At 38.2% G+C, this 19713-nt stretch overlaps 1 protein-coding gene across 10 annotated transcripts in view; it reads right to left on the bottom strand.

Annotated features, from left to right (window-relative positions):
* The window catches only part of phldb1a (pleckstrin homology-like domain, family B, member 1a), a 64024-nt gene that overhangs the window by 32998 nt on the left and 11313 nt on the right, over nt 1–19713 (bottom strand). For 9 of the 10 annotated variants that reach the window (XM_038289111.1, XM_038289110.1, XM_038289109.1 and 6 more), the window contains exons 3-9: nt 16453–16576; nt 14674–14844; nt 11647–11772; nt 8000–9030; nt 2644–2871; nt 2442–2570; nt 1564–1701 (exon numbers count right to left, since the gene is read on the bottom strand). In XM_038289111.1, the coding sequence (XP_038145039.1) occupies nt 1564–1701; nt 2442–2570; nt 2644–2871; nt 8000–9030; nt 11647–11772; nt 14674–14844; nt 16453–16576 (1947 nt within the window). Of the gene's footprint in view, nt 1–1563; nt 1702–2441; nt 2571–2643; nt 2872–7999; nt 9031–11646; nt 11773–12220; nt 12487–14673; nt 14845–16452; nt 16577–19713 lie in introns of those variants that run through there. The other variant, XM_038289117.1, reaches the window with a different exon arrangement.

The raw sequence follows: 19713 nt of genomic DNA, 5'->3' as shown, positions 1-19713 counted from the left end.
TGGGCTAGATCCATTGCTACTTGGGCTAGATCAATTGCCACCTAGGGTAGATTCATTACTACCTGGGCTAGATCCATTGCTACCTGGGCTAGATCCATTGTTACCTGGGCTAGATCCATTGTTACCTGGGCTACATCCAATGCTACCAGGGCTACCTCCATTGCTACCAAGCTTTCCTCCATTGCTACCTGGGCTAGATCCATTGCCACCTAGGCTTAATCCATTGCTACCTGAACAAGATTCATTGCAACCTGGGCTAGATCCATTGCTACCTGGGCTAGATCCATTCCAGGGATACCTCCATTGCTACCAGGGATACCTCCATTGCTACCAGGGCTACCTCCATTGCTATCTGGGCTACATCTACTGCTACATGAGCTAAATCCACTGCTACATGGGCTTGTGGCATGAGGTGAAAGAATTTACAGAAATTTTCTCCACTATAGGTCAGAAGTAAATTTTTTCTTCTCGATATCTACAACATGTTTAGTGATACATTTAAAATGTGAATTAGAAAAAAAAAACAATGGCTTTATTTGTGATACGATTCCATAAAGATGTGCTGTATGAAGTGAATAACCAATTCTCTGTCAACAGATTTAATCCCTTCTCTACAGCTCCTGCAGAGCTACGATGGTCTCTCTCTGAGTTCTCTTTGTCTGGCTGTAAATTTATGTGGACAGTCAAGTCTCGATACATTTTCAGTTGAGTTATAATTAAATTTTTCTTTTTTTTAATTGAAGGATGAGCAAAGCACTGATACTGTTTTAGAACATAAAGGCTTCTTTATGAATTAAGCTCTTCTCAGTTCCATGCTGGCATGCCTGTGCAAATTCTCAGTCATCTGGTTCATGAAAACCACAGAACAGGCTTAAATAGAAAGGTAATTCAACTTTCGCTCAGTTTTTCGGAAAACCTTTTGACACCTATCAAGGAGGTTTTGTCAATTTGACCTGTAGTTGGAACCCTTAAGCTTGTAAGCACCAGGAATTCCATCCTACTAAGCACACTCATTCTGCTTGGTCATTGGAGTTTTCTATTGGTTTTGTGTTTGGCTTTCCAGGACAGAGTAGATTCTTGGAGGCAGAAACCTCATCCGTGATGGCTTTTCTCTTTTAATAAAGATGGCTCTTGTCAACCATCATCACAGATTTATGTCCTCCAAAGTGTGACTGTAATTTTTTTCCTTGAGCTTTTCACAATGTTTTAATCGTAGTTATAATTATGGGCCACATTATAAGATTTTACTTAATGTTTATATTTTCAAAGGTTTACCAGTAGAAGCTGAGGCTTGTGCACCATGTTTTTCCATGTCTGCATAGTTAAATTTTTTTTCCCAGGTGTCTGATGTGGAAAAGCAGTCTGCGTGCATGCTGTGCGGAGGAAACGGATGCTAAAATTACGCAATATGTAAAAATATCAAGCATACAATGTTTAAGCAGTATGGATGCTTTTGCAAGGCACCTGTCTCCATACAGCTTACTTAGAAAGAAGTGAGTTTCATGTATTACCCAGAGGAAGAAAGTACGTCATTTACATGCATTTAGTGCATCACCCTCTCACCTTGTCCTTCTCTTTTTGAGAGGTCTTGTCCAGCTGACTGAGTTTGAGCTGCAGCTGAGCAATGATTTCATTTTCAGCCTCCACCTGCTCCTGCTCTGCCCGTCTCTCGGCCTGCAGCAGAGCCTGCTCCATCTCCACCTACAGACAAATGCAGGATTAGGTCCTTCATAGTCATAGCCACTGCATTTGTTATTTTAACTTATTTTTTTTCTCGTGGTGCACTGGAAATTCCCCAAAAATGTTTTTATTCTGAAACAATCATGCATAAGTTGGTGCTTGTTGTGTAGTTCTTCTAATTCACGTGTGTCAAAATATGTACAAAATGTATAACTTTGACCCAATTTGATGAAATGTCACTGAGATCCTAACAGCTACTCTAACAGAAATCATTAAAAGCATGTTTTTGCTTGATTTCCATAGCTGCTGCAAGAGAAGAACATGTTTTGTAAATTGAAATATGAATAAATTTCCATCATGAAAATTATCTTTGAAAAAAATGTAAAAAAAAAAAACTGAAGAAAATTTTAAAATATAAAATTTGTAAGAAAAAAATTATCATCTAAGAAAACAGGAAATTTACTCTTAAAACTTTTTTTTAAACCTTCTTCAAAGTTTAATTTCTGAATAGCTTTTTTCATTTCAATTGTCAAAACACATCCTTTGCTTGCAACAATAATGAAATAAACTTGACTCCATAGTTTCCTCATATTAAACTGCTGAAGTTTTTGAAAATCCAGCTGGGCCTCAAACGCAAAAATAATAACATTGTTTAATTGATCATTTAAAATCTCTAAATAAACATAACAGTCATTAAGGAATGAAGTCTGTCCTAAAGTGTGCATCTGTGAAAGCCTATGTGAATGTGTTCTTCTTCTGACCTCCTGTTTGGTCTCTTGTAGCTGCTGCTCCAGTTCACCAACTCTGTACTTTAAGTCGTCAACTCGAACCAAGACCTTTTTCCTCTCCTCCTCCAGGTAGACCTGTTCCTGTCCAGCAAACAGCTCACACTAAAGACAGATTAATTATTATTTTATGTTAAAATCCAATTATATGGTGTGACATTGTATGGGTGAATTGTACCTCTTGATGGGTGCTCTCTGTGCTGCTGGATTCCTCTCTCTGGGTCTCCTCATCGTTCTCTCCCACCCTCTTGGCTCGTTCTGCTCCCCCAAGAGATACCCCTCCTCCTGAATCTGAGCCAACTCCTCTAATACCCCCGATCGGGCCGCTCCTCACCAGCTCTGCAGGGCTGTCTTCCTGATTAAACTCCGCACACAGATTCAGGATGGTCTCCAGCCTCTGTCGCTCCTGTAGGAGACACAGGAGACATGAGCATGCCGTCCGATATTCCAGATCACACTGAGGATTAACCGCATTTCTCCTTGGCTGACATTGTCCCATTTAGGCAGCTGTCAGTTAACCACAGGCACGTGGGGACATATGCAACCTGATAGTAGGTCCTCTCTCAAGAGGGGCCCTCTAGTGAAACCTGACAAGTGGTTATGTAGGAAAACAAAATAAGGCAGGCTGTACAAACAATAAAGAATCATAAAAAAAAAAAAAAAAAAAAATCTGTCCCTAAAGTAATATTTTTAGTTTTCTGTTATTATACACATGTGATGCAGTGTTCTAGATTCCATTCACATTCTTGTCTCTTAAAGGCCTTTTCGACTGCGCAGGAACTGGGTGCATTCAATAAACCGGGTCGTTTTTAGATTTAGAGCCAACTACTGCACTAAGTATACGTGTGCATCAGACATGTATTCAAACGGAGACGGAAGACCACCGGAAATAAAAGCAGAAGAGGATGACCATGAGAAAAACAAAGCAAACCAAGATGGATGAAGTTCTGGCAGCACAGATGCTACTCCTTGATGTAAAAGCATTTGTGACTATTCAGCATTTGGCAACATTGTCGCACACACTTGCAGAGTGGTGCTTCTCATGTGCAAGCTGTAGTAAACTCCAAACCTTCCGCTTTGACATACTTGGTGCTAGGCCAGCTCTCGTTTGGCCCAACAAAAACATGGCGCTACTGTGGCATCAGTTTCTAGCTCCAGGAGCTGGAGCTTTCGGCCCACAATCGTGCTAAACAACACGACTACTAATTTAATTTACTAAAACATGTTGGATTATGTAGCAATAACTCTAATCTGAATCGCTTAGAGGCCTGGCATTAGAAGAATACAACCCTCTTCTGTGCCTATCTCCATAGCCTGCTTTAATCTGCCATATAAATAAAGCAGGCTGTGATATATCCGACTCAAACCTTGATTTCAGAAAGTAACTTTCAGTCAGTTTTATCTGAAATGAAACATAAAACCCTGATGCTCGATGATCGACTGTCCTTGCTTCAGGGTTTATTATTTTAACGTATTGCAGGCAGTGGAAAAACATTGATTTCACCTTCTGCTTTAAATAACCCCGGGCCCTGTTTCATCAAAAGCTGAATTCAGAAATTCCAGGATGAGTTAAAGCCAGACTTTACCTACAGCAGCATGATCGGTGCATCCTTTTCTTCATCTGTTCCTTAAAGGCCAAGCCAGGCTTCAACGTTACAGCTACCTCAAGCACAGTGTAAGTATTTACGGTAAGCTAAATGCAAGACTGCAGTTTTTTTTAAGAGACCAATGAGGTCAATCACAGATCATTTGATTCAGCAAACACTAAATGCCCAAACAGCCTAAATTTCCCTAACCACATTCCCTAACCACTTCCCTTAAATAAAAACATCACAATTTAAGGAGTTACTTGTTTTGGGTTTTTCTTTTTTCAAAGTCACTCTATGGTACAGGGCTTTATGGTTTGATTTCAGTGTAAAGCACTTAAGATTGAATCCTGACTACTTTATAAAATAACTGAATGTGAAGAACTTTATTAAACAGCAGATATGATTTTTTCACTTTTTTGTCCTAAACTTCTGTTATTCCCAGGATTATAATCTATCAAAAAAATCTGTAGCCTCATTCATGTTACATTTTATACTGTAGAATCCCTCCTTCATGTAGTTATTCCTTCTGAGGAAATTATAAAGATTTGTGTCTATCTTTTTAATGCTAAATACACATTTGTGATGTGGTAAATAGTGTCTTTGTTAAAATGTTCAGTATCTTCTACTACATACTAACCTGGCATAAGCCAGATTGATGCGTGTAGTTCAGTATCAATCTGGAAAGGCTTCTGAGGAAAGTGTTCACAAAAGGGAGGAACATTCAGTACAGTTCTTCGAGCTGATTGGGTAAATCACCAAGCGGCACATTCCTCTGATGTCTAGCGTATAACAACCGCAGCAGCAGTAGCAGCTGTGATGTATCACATTCATGATTTGTTTTAGAACAAGCAGAACTAACTGATAAATCAAAATTCTACTAATCATTTAATTCTACTAAAAAAAAACAGAAATCAGAGCACACACATTATGAGGTATTAGTGATTAAACGTGTGGCGGAATCAGGTAATTAGTTTTAGAGAAAAAGAAGAATAGATTTAAAAAAATATTTACATTTTACTCATATCCAGCTTTGTAATCCAGCAGCTTTGTGCATTTGTTATACCTCAGCTATGGGAAGACTTTTGCTCTGTAGCTGCCTGTGCCTGTAAGACAGCACAGAGGGTGTACAGAGACCCAAAGCTGCTGCCAAGAGACATTAATAGTAGAATTGGAATTTGCTAAACTCGCCAAAAAGTAAGAAAAAAGTTAAGTTCAATTCAATTACGTTAATTTATATAGTGCCAATGCACAACACATGTCATATCTCAAGGCACTTTAAAGAGACAATTCCATTGATTATGCTAAGTGATCCAGATCCTGAGGAAGCAAAACAGCACCAGACCATGACCCTACCATTACTATCTAACCATTACTGTTATGTTCTTTTTGTCAAATGCTCTACTATTAATTAAAACATTTCTTTTTGCATGTACTCCTGTTATGTTTGTCTAATATTTAAATTAGTTTGATGGGTCACATTATACAAAGCAACAACAACAAAAAAACGACACTAAACCATAAAAAGGAGAAATACTTTTGGTTTCACCTAAAAAAAATATTTATTTATTCTGGGTTTGACCCACAATGAATCATGGGAAATTGTAGGCCATGAAGATTTATCTACATTTATCCTTCAAATGTGGGAGAGAAAGATTTATTACATGTATAGGCCAAATTTAAAGGATTCTAATAAAGAACCGGGAAATGAAAAAGTAAGATAGTCAGAAAATGGGACATCCTTCATTTCACCATAGTTGACATAATCAGTCTACAAACCCAGTTAACTTTAAAGACCTTTTCAGCCAAACTAAAATATCTGCTGGGTTGACTGGGTTCTTTTATTTAAGACAAGCTCAGATTTTACTTGATCTATGACTTGACAAGTTTATTCCTAAGACTTGAGAACTGACAACTTCATTCCTGAGACCTGAGGATGTCCTAAAATGCACCCCGTAAAACTGCAGAATCTGTTGATTCTGTAACTTTTCAGAGTGTAGATCCCTGTGCTTTGGAAGCTTTGTAGTGGTTTCCAGGGGGCACCTGTGTGAAGCCTTCCCTCTTCAAGTGGCAGAAAGTAATACATCACAGCAGTGATTCCAAACCCGGGGTATTCATACCCCTAGTAGTCCACGAGTGCATTGCAAGGGGTACATGAAAATATTTTATTTCTTAGGTGGCAAAATAGAATAGGGCAGGGATCGGTTTTGCTTTGTTTTGCAATGTATAATGTGCAATTAATCCTGTGAAATAACCTGTTTTTTTGTATTTCACACCCAATGCAATAAATATATACATAAATATCGATCCATATAAATACCTGTGTAAACACCCTGTGCAATAACCTGGTATAGTGATCCTACTATTAAAAAAAAAATAAATAAAAAACAAGCTGTCATAGTGGATGCACTGTATATATTGTTGTATATCTCATGCACCTTTTTCTTAATTTGGCACTTTCTTCTTTGACTATTTGAGCTGATGTAATGAGTAAATTTCTCAACTGTGAGATCAATAACGTCATTCAATCAATCAACAAATACCCTATTTTTTGTTTGTTTTTCATATAAGTGAAAAAAGATGTTTATGTGTCTATGTATAACATTGTGTAATTGTTGAAGAATTTATAAAAAAAACTTGGTTAAATAAAGAAAGTTCCTTTTATTCCCTGTTTTTCATTCTGATGGTTGGATTTAAGGCTCATGAAGCCATGCTTAATTGCAGGGAGTTGGTGTCATGTGATTGGCTGATGGGCTGTTTGCACTACAAGACAGATAAAGAGTAAACAGATGGTGAGTTTAAATTCACTTGTTTTTTACAATTTAATGTTTAGATTTATTTACAGAGCCCTCCATGACATGAAATACCATGCAAATTTAGTAGAGGGGATAATCAGGTCCAATTAATGTCACCATCTGAAAAATAATTGCAAAATAGTCCTTCTGAAAAGCTCCTAAAACCGTGAAAAGTAAGACATTTTATCTGTAGATTATTTTTACATTTCCGGATGCTTAAGAGAGATCAGGTTTGGTTGATCATGATGTTACTTTTTTGGTTGCTATAGACATTTTTTGGTCATTGAAACATCTCTTTATATGAAGAGCCTGCTGTGACCTCCCACCCATCGTGATTATCTCAGCTGTTAGTGGGCAGAAAAGGGTGGGAGGGAGCCAGATTGCCATTTGGAGGGTGATGAGAAAAGACTGCCTGCACTCAACTGAAGATAGATATAGAGTATGCAGTCTATGATCTAGTGTGGGAATGAAGAAGAAAGATTCCCGCATGAAGGGGAGGCAGCTTTGAAAGTAGATGCTGCTCATCTTTCCGGTAAATATAGTGTTGAGCAACAACCAGCCACACCCTCTGCGTCGGACGCCCCATAAGTATACCCCCCCCCCCCCCCCCCCCCCCCCCCCCCCCCCCCCCCCCGTGTCACCAAGGCCACATGGGCCATCGATGCCAGCAATGTCCGGAGAAGATATTAATTACTGGCCTGGTGCCAGAGAATTTCGAGAGGATATGAAAGGAGACGGCCATGCCAGGAGTCACTGAACTGTGATTATCTCCTTTACAAACCGGTTCATTTGGGTAAATGTGTGTATCTCCCTGATAAGATAAATTAGATACTTGGCATGTTTGTATCTGAAGCAATAATCTACATATCTCCAAAGCATCTGTCTGATATTTGACTATTAACAGCTCATGGTAACAAACCGAAGATCCAACCATAGACAGAATATCTATTGGTACTATGTTTGCAACTATATTATTGGAAAATTTCATGCTTTCAACAATGTTTTGGGGTTTCCTTCCCAAAAATCAAAACAGAGATTATTTCACAAGAAAGAACGGATAACACCCTTCATCTCAAACTAGAACCAGTCGGCGTTTAAACATAAACTTTTAAAATTAGTTGGGTCTAAATCTTTTCATATTTTGATATCTTACCATTTTTTCCATTTCCTGCTCCTTCAGCCTTTCCTCTCTCTGCCACCGGTGGTACTCCATCAGCTCATCTTCATTATCGCTGATCTCGGAGATGCTGTTCTTACGTTCCCTGGTATACAGTTTTGTAGGATTTCCTTCCTTGCTGAAGGATCCCTTTGCGCTCATGCAGGCAGTCCTCCGTTCGTTAAAAGGGCTAGCCATAGGAGACAAATCAGAAAATGAACCCAGGCCTGACGTGATGCCAGTTGTTAATCCAGGCTGTAACGGTCTGCTCTCTGACTGTTTTTCCAGCCTGGAAACACATGGGTGGCTCTGTGTGTATAGGGGCCTCATGGCCTCTGCTTTTAGTGGTGTTGAAGGTTTGCGCTGGCCCTGTGGGCTCTGAGGAGCTCCTTGTGGTCCTGGAGTCCCCCTATAGGACACAAAGGGGCTGACCCGCGACAGTTCCCTAAGGTTATTGGTGCCAGCCATCCTATGAGGAACATCAACATCCGAGAGGGGATGGGCCAGCTCTCGCATTGGGCTGTGGGACCTTGTCTGAAGAGAGGAACTTCTTAGTTGAGGGCTGGATGGTGCTGTGCATGAAATTTTGATGGAAGAGTGTTTCTGACTTGGACATCCGTTGTCTAACCCAGTTCCGTGTAGCTTGGGGCTTGATGTCGTCTCTTTACCTACATTTCTTAGAGGCTTCGGGCTCTCCTGGGTTCTCTGAGTTCTTCCATTACCGCTCAAAGCCACAGAGTGTGAGGTCCGGGGATAAGGAACAGGTACTGCATGGGGTTTATTGGTAACATGCTGAGTCAGAGAGACGCTGCCACTGTTTTCTTGACCCAAATTGCCTGGCGTAATGCCATTTTTCCCGTTTGGTATGTCCACAACAATCGTTTTGGAAGACTGTTTTCCAAAACCAGATAATGACAAGGCTGGTTTCAGTTTCACTGGGTCCTGCTGAGCGGTTGCCATGCCATTGAGTTTAGCTTCATTGTTCTCTGAAAATGACTCTTGGCTTCCATTGGAGATGCTGTGGGGGTCTGCAGAGGGGAGACAGACACATTTGTCCATGAACATTCCTGTTAAATTAAGGGAGAGGACAGTTGTTAAAACACTGACAAGTAAAAACACCATGTGGGGTATCTGTCTTATTTACCAATGCCGACATCCCAGGTCAGCTCTGGGGCAAAGGCTGGATGCCATTTTTGTTTTATACAATAACTCACAACCATGGTGTCAGTGGGAGATTTACAGACATTCATTGTCTGCATGGATGTCAGAGGAATTTAGGGCTTATCACAGAGAATTTTGGCAGTTTGTTTTATAGTATTTAATATTTATATGACAAAAATGGTAATACAATTTCTTTTAATTGGCTTTTTTCAAATTTAAAAGACTCAGAAATATTAATAAAAATGTATAAAATCACATGAATTTAAACTGATACTGTTTGGATTACCCTCCTTAACAATTTACATGGAATTCTCACAATTTTTCTTTTGCCAAGAGAAAGGTGTTCTGTTAAAATTCTGGCACATTCTGGTCATCTGGACATTTAACCACTATTATTGTGTTGATTTACCTTGGTTAGCAATAGACCTGGCTTTACAGCATAGACTGTTTTTTGTTGCAATTTTTAACAATCTAGTAACCACTAAAGGTTCCAACTATTATAAGCTGGAAGATAGTGCCCCACTAGTACTACCATCCACTATGTAAATTAAACTAGCTACAGAGTACCGACAAAGAAAAAAAGCATTTGGCCAGGATGTAACATAAAAGCTTGATTAAAATTTGCAGTTATCCTCAGAGAACAGTTGCATGGCCATGTGCAACAATGGAAAAGTTGTTTTGTCATAATGATAAGGTTAGTTTGGAGGACTTCAGATGGGGATTTCAAACCTAAGAGAATTAAGCCATCTATCAAGCATGGTCATGGCAGCATTATGCTGAGTGGCTGTTTTGCAATCGAATTGCATTACATTAACTTTAGAGAAAATTTATTTACGTGGGTCCACGCCCTTTCCAGTTCTAGGGCAGACCCATGATCCATGCTCATAAATTTACCTTTGTTCGTCAAGTTACCGTAGTTTGACTTTATTGAAATTCACAGGAACTTTTTTTCTATGGTGTCTCACTTTTCCTGTTTGTTTGTGAAGTATGGGACCTTAATGCAGGGACCGCTGCAGCGTCCAGCCAAACTTCCTTCTTGTGGTTTTACTTTGCTGATCAGCGCAGCCTTGGTGGCTGCATCCACACCTGATCTGCAACGTGGCTGAGGTGATTGTGCACTTTAAATTTGATTGAATTTAGGTTTCTGGCAGTGCTTGCACTTTAGCCACACCCTGTTCATTGATAGCCCAGTGTTAAGGAGACAAAATGGTGCAGAAGCCATGTGGAGTACCGTAATGTGGCATAGTTAGCATGAAATTATTCAGATTTGTTGTTAGCCTGCCGTCAAAACCAGATCCACTGCTCTTTTATTATTTTATAGTTTATTGATCCCAAATGGAAATTTAATTCTTTGCATTTAACCCATCCTAGTGATCTAAACATGTTGTGTGACTGAGTAATGGTGTTATATAGAAAGAAGGATTAAAACACATTAAAAGAGCACTCACTTGAAATTTCTGTTTCCAGCCAACTGGCTGGCAAACAATACAATTGAAGGTTGAAATGAGAGCAAGCAAACGTAAAGTGAGCTACCTAATGGCAGCAGGAGTTCAGCTTTTTATCTTTTTCAAATCCTTGAAATAACGTATAGTTCTCCAACACCCAAAAACAAAAGCAGGCTTTGTAATAGCATAAGCAGCAGGAATGACCCAGAGTTCAAGTCTTATGGCAACACAAAGCTTAAGATATGTATTTCAAAGCCCCCCACCCCCTCAGTCTCTTGTCTGACCCAAACCCAGTTTCACAGGATGCTCCATAGAGTTGTTGTAAACCTATAGGGATGCAGAACAGCTAAACTTAAAAATTAAGCCATTTTACTTGTTCACAGCAGAAAAGTTCATGGCTTCTCCAGGAAAGACTGGCCTGAACACTAAGGACAGGGTGTGGTGGCCATTACTGTTCAGGCGCTGACAGCCGAACTAATAAGGTCACAGAAGAATGGGTTCTAAATATCACAGTGGGCCACAATGATCTAACATTCACAGTGAAAGCGAACAAATAGCAGGACACAAAGATTACAATGAGGTCACCACCCTGAGAGAACATGGAGAATAAGTAGCTCAAAATGTAGGCCGCTGATAATTAGATTTTTTTTCCCTCTTCTATCAGGTTTGATGATGTTTAGAGTCAGGGTCTGAATAAAAAAATAACAGTAATGAGATTAAAAGATGGAAAAGTGCACAAGTCTTTTTTGCCTTTCACGTTTACAGCTGAAGATCCCGACTATAATGTGCTTGTAAACTACACAGGAACCAGTTGTTAGAGTGCTGTTTAACCTATTGTTCAACAAACAATCTAAAGTAGCATATGTGCCCAGGGCATATGTTCGGCCCAGAATAACTGCAGAGCCAAAACCATTTGTACGCACAGTTGTTAAAGGAGAGTTATTTCTGGATCACAAGAACAGTTCAGAGTAGTGCTGGATTTGGATGATGGGAATTTGTTTGTGCAGTTGTTGTTTTTTGTTTTTGTTTTTGTTTTACCAGAGGGGAACGGTTTGACTGTGTTCACTCTGAGGCTCCCTGCAGGCAGCATACTCTTCATTCTCTGAGCCTCCTCGGGATGGTTGAAGCGGAAGAAGGCAGACTGACCAAAACACAGCATGCACCCTGTCAGGAAACACAAGCATTTTTAGACACATGTCAACTATTACCTGAGTTTCATGATTCCTTTAGCAAAATACTTTAAACTACACTTCTTTCACTACACCTAAGCATTGGCACAGAAAAAAAACATAGTTTTGCATGTTTGAATTTATAACGAAATATCTTTAGTTCAGTTTTCAAAATTTCACTAAAGAAATCTTATCCACTTTCTATAGACTTTATTTTATTTTAATAGTTATTCTGCAATATTAGCTTTTTTCTATGCAGTAAAATGTTGATATCAATAATATTTTATTTAGTTTGCCCATAGTGTAAATCAGGTTTTAGCCTTTCACATAGAAATACAGATTATAGTTTAGGTTTCAGCCACCTGTGACGTATTTATCTTCCTAAACACAACATAAACAAACTGGTCAATTCAATATAATTCTAAAATAAAAAATCAGATTACCTCTTTATGACTTCATTGCTGTTTAACCCTCTAAGTATCTTTAAAGTCACATGGAGAAGCTTGGTTTCCAGTTGCACATGTTCCAGAGGAAGTTTAACAATTATCGTTTAAAGTCCTGTGTTGTTTCCAGGTTTTAATGCCTCCCGATTCACAAGATCTTGTTCGAAATGTGACGATTGTCCTTTCAATTGGTTTAAGAGTTTGAAATATTCTTGTTGAGCAGCTGCTGCCTCCACACACACACATACACACACACACACACGCCAGCTTCGAATGACATTCTGTTCCTTTTGCTGGAGGGGGTGGGACTATCCATGGCTCTTTTATGGGACAGTGCCAAGCAGTTTACGGCACTGAATCTATTCTCCCTTCAGTGAGGGACAGTTTTGTACAACAAATAAAAATCATTTTTTTATTGTGAATTTTACCCACTCAGGTAATGAAGGACACAAACAGGCTCACACCGTTTTCATCACACCCAATTAAGCAGAGAGGCTTGTAGAAGCAACCAACTCATCTTCATCTTCACCATGTCATCACTGAGGGTACAGTTCATTTAAAAGGTTTGTTTCCTGATTTGATTTCCGGCGCAGTTTATACATTTTCATCAGGGTTGAGGTTACCCTGTTGCAGTGGCAAGAAAGTTTTCATAGCTGTGGCCAGGCAGGAACCAATGTGCAAAAACCAAAAGGTGCAGAAGCCCGTTTAGAGTAAATATATACTGATGACAATAAACCAAAAGGAAAATTGATGTGCACAGCATCTATATTTTCCAAATAAATCCCCTACTAACATGAATCAAACGTTTAAGCAGTGTTATTTAAATTGATTTATTGTTCTACACAATATGTACATTAGATGGGCTGAAATGAAGTATTTATCTTTAATTACATAGAAAGAAACTTACATGACTACACAGATACAGATTCCCCCTTAGAACACACAAATAACAAGTCTTAAAAAAGCATGAATTCTATATGTCCTTTTTATTTGTAGTATATTGTCATTAAAAATGTATAACTGTATTTTTGTTTTCAGTTATTGGTTTTTATACTAACTTTAAAATGTCAAAGTAGGACACAATGGTATCACTGCTGCCACCCACTGGTTTAGAGGAGAACTGCTTAAGTCAAAGGTCATTAATTACATCCATTCATTTTTATTATTATTATTATTTTAAATGACTGTCATATATCACTACAATGAAATCAAAAGATTATAAGGAAATTCTGCTATGAAATGTCTTGATATTTTTTTCCCTGAAATATTTTAATTTTCTTTCCTCAACTGATGTCCACCCCCACCCGCCACCCCGATATTCTGCTGTGTATTTTTGTATTCTATCCTAACTCTTGTTTTCAGGAGTAATTTTCAAAATAATTCATATTTTACTGTATGTGAGTGAACACAAAACAATTTCTAGTTACAATTTTTAATATTTTGTTAGTGGCAACATTGCAAATACGGGGTTTGATCCTTTTACTCCGTTACAACGAGGGTCCATGAGCACACTTCATAGAGGGGCGTAGGGATTAGTGTGAGTATTGGGACTGTGGGTCACATGATACATCGTGCAAAGCAGGAAACATATAAAGAAAGCTTCTTTTTGAAGGGGAAACGGACCAGTGATTACTCCACTGAGTGTTATATTCCTATTATTATTATTTTTAGAGGAAATAACACTTTTTTTATCATTTCGTATTATCTGCTACAGATCGGTCAATGAAAATAATCTATGACACTAAACTTTTCCGTGGTGCATGAAAAGGTTGTGGAGAACTGGTTAGGAAAACATACATAATATGATGAGTGTATATAAATGTTGGAGAATTAATTAATTTAAAATAAAAAATATACATATATTTTTTTATTATTTATAAATTAATCATTAAATATTTGTCAGCTCTTAATATTGATCTTAAAGGTATAGTGGAGGATTTATGCAAATTTTTTAAAAGATCCTCCCTCTCCACTTTTAAAACTAAAAAGCACATGCACAACCCTGTACCCGCTCCCTGAGAGGGGACATCTTTTAAACGTGTGAGCGGGTGTGCATGAGCCCATTTTTTCTTGTGCACGCTCTGTTTAAAAGTCTCTGTTTGCATCACTCATACAAGCTTACTTTCCAAAAGAAGTAAAAATGGGGACGAGCACGTAGGACGGCCTTATGTAAACATATCACCGGAATGATTGACAAATAGGTGGATAACTTATTTTGATGAACATCCTCCACTATACCTTTAATACTGGTGCGTGATCTTAGATAATCAAAAAAGGAGGAGCTAAAGATTTAAAATCTAAAATTCAAAAGTGTTGTTTTTTAAGTTATATTGGTCTACATCTAAAAAGGATGATCTATTAAAATGCATGCAGGATTTCAGAAAGAAATATGAGCTTATTACTTTTTTTAAATGGTACCAGTACACATTTCAAACTACTTTCATCCCTCCTACCTTGTGTAAGGCGATATGGTTTGGTGATGGGAAGCCCATCCACAGAGCATTGGTTCCCACATGGATACAGGGTGATGTTCCCTGCTTGGTTCTCAATGTAGCAATGCTGGGGTGTGATGCCTGGGCCCTGCAGCGGGATATCTGTCCCATCGCTGCCCAGCGTGGTTCTCCCTGAAACCAGAACAAAAAGCTTATTCCCTTCCTGGAGAGCTTTAGGAACCAACACACCTCTAAGAGTATTCTGAGGTTTCATAGGTGGAAGAACAACAGAGCATCACGTCCATATTGGTGGGAACCCTCAAAAGACACAACCAGACTGACAAAAAGGTTCATTATAGGAAATTAATTAACTCAATGTTTTATAGACATGATTTAATCATTGGCTGCACAATACAATGCAAAAGTATTCAGGCTCCATCACAACTGCAAACTTTGAGTTATGAATAAACATACTATAAACAGGAAGGAAATTATTTTTTTTATTTAATTTTAACAAGACAATAAAAACTAGTGGTACTCAGTTTATCTATTTAACCTTAATTTAACCTTAGAAGTTTTGTTGAGATAAAAACCTATTTTTTCTTCATCCTGCAAAGGGAATCCAGTGAGATGATGATGGAGTGAAAGACTTAATGTTGGGGTGGGGGTTCACCCTTAGGATAAAGATGCTTTGCTAACGTTACCAGCAACAGCAAGGATGAAAGCAGTACTGTTTCAAAAGGCGGGATTTCCTAAAAAGAAGCCAATCACAGGTGCTTTACCTTCTTTACATGACAAAAGTTCACAGGGGCCTGGAGAAAAAGTCCCTATACGAATAGGAGAGAATCTACTCACGCTGAGATGATTTTTGCTGATTTAATGAAAAAGGAAACATAAACAAAAGTCAAGAACCAAAATACAGGAAAACTACAAAGACATTGGGCAGCCAACAAGAAACTAGTGATGAGGAACTGCAGAGGTGGTGTATACAGTATATAGGGGACAGAACAAAGAATGGGCTAATGAGCTGATATGGAGCAGGGGTGGATGGAAGTAACTTGAAGGGAGCTATGTGAAGGTAGACAGATACAAGGGGGCAACAAAGAGTAAACACAAAATGATAAAGAAACCAAAGATCAACAAAACGGAAAGACATAAACAACTGAAACTCAAATAGAAGTCCAAAAGGGGGAGAACCATACCAATTGGTGTCTCCTGGTATTGAATAGCGTGACACATTCAAAATTTACATTGAGAACAGTCAATATCTGTGTTTTAGATAAAACTGTACTAATATAAGCATATTTGTATTTTATTGCAAATGTGCCTTCTTGGAAGAGTTCTGGCTTTATTCACCGATCTATAAAATAAAGCACATAAGCATCCAGATTGTTTCTGCAAACATCTGTGACGGTGTGGATCAGTGAACACCAGATTGGTTGTGATAGGGTGCCGCTGTGCAGCATTTCCAGTTGTGAAATGTTCTCCCTAAATATTTCAGCATCAACTGTCAGTGGTGTTACACCAAACTGGAAGGTGTCGGGAGCAACAGCAGCTCAGTAATGCAGTGGTAGGCCATATAACCTAACAGAGGGAGGTCAGCAGATGCTCAGGCCCATAGTGCTCAGAATCAGCTTTTTCTATTGCAGGACTGATTAGTATTTTGTTAAGGAAGTTTAAATTCTACTTTTTATTTAGTATATTTCTACTTAGCACTACATTTTTAAGTTGTGGATTTTCAAAACCCTTTAAACATTTAAACAGTTTTCAGTTTCACAGTAAAAGCTCAGCCCCTTTTACCTTCTAGCAGCGGCAGCAGAGTGATGGCTGTGCTCAAACGTCCACTTCCCAAGCTAACCAGGTGGGGGCGCTCTGCCTGAACCTTCAAGGACTTCCCTGTTTCAATCAGGTCGAGAGGAGTATTCTGTCAAAACAAAACAATCAAACATTATTAATACCTCATCTGTCAGGTTAATAAGTATAAACAGAGTGATTTATATTTTTCACTCTAACAGGCAGAATATAGTGTTGACACTTTTAATAATTTGAAGTGAAGAGTTTTTTGCTTTTTGTGTGTGTTTGAAATCCTTTAAACTCAGAGGAAGTGGATCCAAATTATATCATATAAAATACTGTAGTGAAGTTAGGTGGGTGTAATAAAATAACTTCGTAGCCAGTTAGTAAATCATGAAGATCCTGAAGTATCAGTAGAGGTGGGTGGAGTACCTAGAAAATGTACTTAAGCAAGAGTAGCACTGCTTTATTTTATTCTTAACTTAATACTCCTATAAGTAAGAAGTAACCATACAATAAATTACTAAAGTAATAGAAAAATGTATTGAGGAAAAAGTCTACTCAAATGCTGATCTACATATTACTCATGATAATAACATCCATCCATCTTCTCCTGCTTATTCCATCAGCATCGCATTGTGGTCCGTGCCTATCTCCGGCAGTCTATGGGCGAAAGGTGGAGTACACCCTGGACAGATCGCCAGTTTGTCGCAGGAAAACACAAAGATAGAAAATCATGCACACACAAAAGGAACCCATGCATGCACGGGGAGAACATGCAAACTCAATGCAGAAAGATCCCAAGCCAGGAATCGAACTTCAAACCTTCTTGCTGCAAGGCAGCAGTGCTACAAATTGCTCCATCGTGCAGCCCTCTGATCATCAAATATCTAATTTAGTATTTCAAAAACAATGTGAAGTTACACAGGAAATTGAAAATAATGGTGTTTCAAAGAATGAGATAGAAATAAGCATGAACATGCGACACGCAGCAGTTGCACAATTGCAGAATTTCAGGTGGAACACATTTTTTAAAATCAGTATCTGAATATATTTACAAATAATTAATTAAATCAATCTATATATAATCTGTATATAAGCCTAGGAATAGGGTAAGTTACTTTGAGTAACAAGATGGAGTAAAGTGTTTACCGTATATTCACTTGACTTCCAAATACCAAGGCAGGACGAGCAGAAATTAAGGTTAAAACAATGAAGCTCAAGCAAAAAAAAAAGTCTAACTGAAAGATAAACTGATGGTGTTTGTGTCTCTGGCTGATTTTCTTTGTTTAAAACAACCTGTTGGCATAGTCACCAAAAAAGAGTATTTATAATTCTCCATGTTTTTACTCAAATTAAAGGAAACGTAAAATGCAGTAAAACTACTCCTAAAAGTTTGTTGTCAATTTGTAAAGTTAGTCAAGAAACTGTAATTAAGGAAACACAAAAGGTTACTATCCACCTCCGAGTACCACATGTAAAAGAAGAGATGATTTTTAGACTTCCAAGAAAGAGTTAGTTTTCCACAGTTTGACTGGATCTGTTGTCCAAACATCACCTTTCCAGAGAAGATGATTGCTTGAAGTTATTGTCTATATTACCGTAGATGTAACGACACAGGCAAAAGGAATCTTTTAGTTGAGCGTAATAAGCCTCTTTCCCATTGAAATTAGCAGGTTAACGCGTTTTTCAAACATGGATCAACCTGCTTACAATTGGCATTTGATTGATTTATTGACTTTATTGTTCTCACAGCTTTATTGTTCTCATTAGCTTAAATGGCCAAAGAAAGAAAAGGTACCTGGCATAAAAATCTAATTCTAACCCCTCGCTGGCAGCTGCATGGCCTCTGTCCCTCTGCAGCTGCATGTTTGGTGACACCATTATGCTGGGTTAGCATTGATGATGTCACCAGTGCAACAGAAATCGTGAAAGTAAACAATGGAGAGCAACATGGAAGGAAGCCAGGGCGGAGTCAGTGTGCTTTACTGATTCTTTCTTTTATCCCTTCGAATGCCTCCCACAAGAGCTGCTCCATGTTAATTGAATTTAAACAGAGCATTTTCAGCTTGTTAGATCAGAAACGACTGGTACGGTGTGTTGACATCTTTACGTTGCGTTTGATAATGTCATGCAATGTCATGTAATATCAGTATCATGTATAATGTAACAGCATCCCAATCAGAGCCGAGGCGATTTTAACACGGGTCGCTTGCCGAGTCATTTGACCCAGGTAGAGACGTGTCAGTGAGCTGTTCCCTCTGCCGCTAAAAGCTGATTGTTTCCTGGTTTAAATGGGTTTTTTTGGCCAGTGGGTGGAAAAGGGATAATAGAAACGCAGTGAGAAAAGGAAATACAGCTGCAACTACAACTACAAATACAATATGTAAGCAGCAGCTGAAATTACCATTCTGCACACATTGGTGGTCTTCGTTGGAGTCTGGGTCCCAAAATTAGAGCTTTAAAAAAGTTGCATTTAAATACCACAAAATTGTTATAAAAATTCTCTTTATCGTAAGGTCGTAGCGAGTTTGATTTTTTTAATGCCCTTTGCACCACTTTTTAAAGCAGCACACATGTTAAAAATAGCTGCACAAATGAGAACACTTCATACCAAATTACTGGATATAGAGCATTAGATGAACCTGATAATCCAGCAGTTAAAATATAAGGAAAGGTTTTACTACAAAATACCACATACTAAAATATAACTGTCATCAGAGGTGGATCTATAAAGTTTTATATGGTTGCGGCTAAGATGGCACAAATGGTCTAGCCAGGGTGGCAAATACTACTAGCTTTATTGAAAAACATAAGAAATTTTACATCTTAGAAACAAAGGCCTCTTTTAGGAATAGTCTGAGTAAAATATTATTCCACAAAAAATTTGACAAAATAAATAAATGACTACAGAAAAAAAAAGTAGAAAACAAAGACTTATTACTGATTTAAGCCATTTTCCCGATGGAGAGAGAATTGTTTTGCTGGGCAGTAGAACTTTGCACAAAGAGACCAAAATTTGTTACCATGGTTATGATAAGGGCTGCAACCAACAATTATTTTGCTTATCAAATAATCTGTTGAATTCTTTTATAATTAATAATCGGATAGCCAAATGTTTCTTAAATATATATTGATATTATATATTATGTCATATAACATGTCTATTCCACTTTAAAGTTAGGAAAACATACCCAAAGAAAACTCACACACTCTTAAACAGAAGATGGAAAATCAACTAGTTCAAACCAAAGATCTTCTTGGTGC

The sequence above is a fragment of the Cyprinodon tularosa genome, unplaced genomic scaffold (assembly GCF_016077235.1).
Source record: "Cyprinodon tularosa strain WSP-4 unplaced genomic scaffold, ASM1607723v1 ctg263, whole genome shotgun sequence".
Classification (NCBI taxonomy): domain Eukaryota; kingdom Metazoa; phylum Chordata; class Actinopteri; order Cyprinodontiformes; family Cyprinodontidae; genus Cyprinodon; species Cyprinodon tularosa.
Note: the sequence above shows the minus strand (reverse complement) of the source record. Positions and strands in the feature narration are given on the sequence as shown.